General features: G+C 47.2%; 1 protein-coding gene across 1 annotated transcript in view; it reads right to left on the bottom strand.

Moving 5' to 3' along the window:
* The window catches only part of Gsr (glutathione-disulfide reductase), a 36,835-nt gene that overhangs the window by 20,597 nt on the left and 11,487 nt on the right, over window positions 1–4,751 (bottom strand). The window contains exon 5 of the mRNA XM_026786861.1: window positions 2,700–2,847. Coding sequence (XP_026642662.1) covers window positions 2,700–2,847 — 148 coding nt within the window. The remainder of the gene's footprint in view (window positions 1–2,699; window positions 2,848–4,751) is intronic.

Below are 4,751 nucleotides of genomic sequence, written 5' to 3'. Positions count from 1 at the left end.
AAAAAAAAAAAAAAATCATTTTATTTTATGGGATGGGTGTTTCCATGCATGCATGTTTGTGTATCACAGGTATACGGTGCCTGCAGAGGCTAGAAGAGGAACTGGATCCACTGGAGTTAGAGCTGGTTGTTGTTAAGCTCCATGTGGGTGCTGGGAATTGAACCCAGTTCCTCTGGAGGAGTAACCAGTGTTCCTAACCACTGAGCCATCTCTAGAGCCCCACCATTAGTATTTTTCTTTTAAGATTTACTATATACATCTATGAATATTTTACCTACATGTGTGTATGTGCACCATGTTCGGGCCATGCCTGTGGAGGTCAGAAGAGGACGCTGGGGCCCCTGGAACTGGAGTTATTGAAGGTTGGGAGCTACCATGTGGGTGCTGGAACCCACACTCAGGTACTCTGGAAGAGCACCAACTGCTCTAAATGGCTGAGCCCTCTCTCCAGGCAGTGTCTTGTTTCTTGCACTGCTAGAAACCGAACCAAGGTCTCAGGCCTGCTAAGGGAGCACTCCAGCACAGCGCTACCACCCGCACCCACGGGGCTTTCTGTTCTAAGAGCCCAGCCCGATCCAACACTGTTACTTTCACTAGGTGTTACCTGCTGCTTCTATTTATCTAGTCCTTACAATTTGCTTTTCTGGTTTTGCTTGCTGCATACAGAGATTCACTGCCTCAAACTGAAGCTCTACCTGCCAGGGCGGAGGAAAGCAGCACCTTGCTGGTGGAGGCGCAGCTACAGAGAGGACTGAGGGGAGGGAAATGCAGCTTTTGCCCTCGCCGTCGCTCCTTGCTGGCGCGTGCATCTACCCTGCTGTTCCGCTGCTGCCACCCTTCACTGACGTGAGGACACAGCTGCAGCCCTCTGGCAGAAGACCAGAGGCTCTCTAGGAATCCCCTAGGCCTGCAGAGTCAGACTGAGAGAAATCCAGCCTTGCAGATGGAGCGGCTAATTACTGGGTACTCAGCCTCTCCAGCATACAGCCAACTGTGAAGGGCCTGGTGCCGGGGGGGGGAAAAAGGCGTCAGATGCCCTGGAAACTGAAGTTGCAGATGATTCTGAACCACCATGGGGCTGGTGGGAATCGAACCTGGGTCCTCTGGAAGAGCAGCAAGTGTTCTTAATCACTAAGCCATCTCTCCAGACCTGCCTCCAGACATTACTGGAGACTGGTTTTAGCAGGGGTTACATCCACCCAATATAGGTTATGCCCACCAAATATTCCCAAGTAAACATCACGGTACTTGAGAACGGTATCTTTGCATCTTTTACAGTGGTTTTCTTTAGCTTTGGGGATTATAATCCCTGCTTAAAATTCCAGAGGGTGGGAAATAAAGAAAACAACAATAAACAAAAGAAAAATATAAGCCAGTGTGATGGTATATGCCTGTAATTTCAGTAGAGGCAAAGAATCAGTAATTTAAGGTCATCCTTGGCCTGAGTTACATGAGACTGTCTCAAAAAAAAAAAAAAGCAAATAACAGGAAAAGATCTGTTTAAAGGCACACATGCACACACACGAAGTGCTCCAAAACTCACAAGCTATGGAGACATTCCATGAGAATTCAAAAGATGTGTAAAGTATGGCCCCCCTGTGACAGCTTTTGTTAGCTGTCAATGTGAAAGAATGCAGAAGGGCTTTGTGGAAAGAGCTTGGCAGCACTGACTGGGAAGACCCGCCCACTGTGAGCAGTGCCATTCCTTAGGCAGGGTCCCAGACTGGAGCTGTGCAGGGAGAACTGGGCTAGAGCAGGCACACACTCAGTGCTGTGTCAGGACTGCGATGTGCTGTGACTCGTGTTCCCGCTGCTGTGGCTTCCCTGAATAATGGACTGCAATCTCAACTGTGGGCTGCATTAAACCTTTCTTGTTGCTTTTGTCAAGAGTAGCTTATCACAGCAACAGAAATGAAGAAACTCCCCATTCAAGACTCACGGTATTACAGGAAATTAAGAAACTCACCATCCAAGACTTACGGTATTACAGAAAACTAAGAAACTCACCATCTAAGACTGACGGTATTACGTGGGGGAAAGAATGACCAATGCATCTTAAGAGTGACTATGGCCATCTGTTCAGGATTCATTCCTAGCTCTTAGCCCAACACACAGATACACAGGCAGATAGGACCACCTCGGAGATTCATGGCTAGTTTATCTTTTATACATGGCTATATAAGAAACAAAAACTTGGGGCTGGAGAGATGGCTCAGCAGTTAAAAGCACCGGCTGCTCTTCCAGAGGTCTTGAGTTCATTTCCCAGCAACCACATGGTGGCTCATAAACTCTGTAGTGAGATTTGGTGCCCTCTTCTGGCCTGCAGGCAGACATGCAGGCAGACCACTGTCTACATAAAAAAATAAATAAATCTAAAAAAGAAGAAAAAAAAAAAGAAACAAAAACTTGCAATGGGAAAAGCTATTCTTTTTACAATAGTCCTCTCGAATAGTTACTGTATATTAAATCTTAGAAATAATCATTTGTCTGACAGCCTCAGCACTCTGCCATCCCAGGAGCAAAAAGCTGCAGTTCTCACGGTTTCTCTTCCTGACTCCTGAACTGGATGAAATAATCATTACCACTTAGTTAGACTTAGGAGCTTCTTTCCTGGCCTTTCTCAGGACAGAACCAGCCCAGGCCGGTCCCATGGCGTGGCATGTAAACTCTCTGACCGCACTAGCCTCTGGAAGACTCACCTGGGATCTGGCTCTCCTGAGGAACTGTGGGCACACCACCTGTGGCAATCAGGATGTGAGGGGCAGTATACCTCTTCCCGTTGACCTCGACCGTGGGCTGAGGACCGTCTGCAAATGTTGCATAGCCGTGGATGATTTCTATGTGGGACTGGGGAGGGAACGCTGGCATTAGCAGTCGTAAGACTTAGAAAGCAAACACGCAAAAAGCACACCTGCTGGGGAGGGGTGGTGCGCTCCTAGAATCCTGCACTTGGGAGGAGGCAGGAGGATCAGGCACTCACTCAAGGTCATCCCTGGCTATGTAGCAAGTTCACAGGCAGTTTGAAGTACAGGAAACCCATCTCAAAAAATATCTAGCTGCCTAATATATCAGCTCCTTACTTCACCAAAAAAATAGCCTAGGCTAGGCTCCAGTCCAATTATGTAGTAATGGATGACCTCAAAAATCCTGGTTCTTTTGCCTCTACTTCCGAGTTTTAGGATTACAAAGCTCAGACACCTTTAATCTCAGCAGAGGCAGGTGGATCCCTGTGAGTTTGGGGTCAGCCTTGTCTACAAGAGCTAGTTCCAGGACAAGTTTGATAGCTACAGAGAAACTCTGTCTCAAAAAGCAAAAAACCAACCAAACAAAAACAAAAAACTCAGGCACCTGTCTCTTGCAGACCAAGTTTTCCTTGAAGTGGCAATCCTCCTGCCTCGGCCTTTCACTGCTGGGATTATAGGCGAGTACCACTGTACACCACAAGATTTTGATTTGGGATTTCTAAACAGTAAGATGGATTCTGTTGCTCACATTCTTAGACCTGCTGATTAGTAACTGATACACAGGAGAGCTCACCGCCCGTTCGTGCTGGACGTGAATAACAAGAAGCAACAGAGCTACCTCGAGCCAGGAGCAAGAGAACAAAACCCATGCTAGCCACTCCAAGGAAAGAGACAGCGTCTTTGATTCCAAGAGCTGAAGGTGAAAGTCTTCCTTCCTCACGTTGAAAAGACACTAAAAATGACATGCCAGGGGGGAGGACAAGAGACAAATAAAGGGGAAAGATGCCCGAGAAATACTCCGGCCAACAGAGAAGAGGCAACCTTTTGCTTTCCTTAGTGGGAGGAAAGCTACGAAAAACAACAAACTCCACAGAGACGCTCTACCATGGAAATTCTGAGAGCACTAATGCTTGACCTGCCGAGTGGAACCCTGTCTGTACAAGGGTCAATCCGAGGCCCGCCAGCAAGCTCCAGCCGGCTGTGACCTATGTCCTGGCACACAAAGGTGGATGATGAAAGGCTAATGGAGCCACGTAAGTGTGCTCACACAAAGGAATGAGTCAGCATTTTGTGGCATGCCTGGTTCTGAACTCTTTCCTCCCTGCTAACCTCCCTTCCAGGCCTGTTCTTGCAGGTGCCTGGCTTAATGAACTGAATTTAAACTAATGCCAAACCCACGAGCATTACTAACAGCCTTTCTTGGGGGGCAGTGAGTACTCCCTGGGAGAAAAAGGGCTGAGTGGTGACTTAATAGTTGGGAGAAAGGTTTGCACTGCCTGGAACACAGCATCAAAGTTCCTTTTGCTGTAGAACCTTCTACCAGCTCTAGCCTATCACAAGATTGGAGTGAACTCTACCACACACCAATCCTAAATTCTGGAGAAATGCTGATTTCTCAGTGACTTTCCTACCTTTTTTTTGGGTAAAGATTTATTTATTTTTATTTTATGGGTGTTTTGCTGCATGTATGCCACACATACAAAGTGCCCTGCAGAGGCCAGAGGCCAGCATCAGATCCCCTGGATCTGAAATCATAGCTGTTAGCCACCATGTGGGTGACTGAGAACCAAACTTGGGTCCTCTGGAAACGCAGCTAGTGTTCTTAATTGCGAGCCAGCTCATAAGCCCACCTTTTTTCTTAAAATTTAGTTAGCCACCTTAGAGAAATTCCAATAGCAGCGGGCCATGGCACATGCCTTTTGTCTTAGCACTCAAGACGCAGAGGTAAAAGATTTTTTGTGAGTTCTGCACAGTGAGCACCAGGCCAGCCAAGGCTACATTCTTTTT

This window comes from Microtus ochrogaster, linkage group LG7_11 (assembly GCF_000317375.1).
Source record: "Microtus ochrogaster isolate Prairie Vole_2 linkage group LG7_11, MicOch1.0, whole genome shotgun sequence".
Taxonomy (NCBI): Eukaryota; Metazoa; Chordata; class Mammalia; order Rodentia; family Cricetidae; genus Microtus; species Microtus ochrogaster.
The sequence above is the reverse complement of the archived record's forward strand: the minus strand, read 5'-3'. Positions and strand labels throughout refer to the sequence as shown.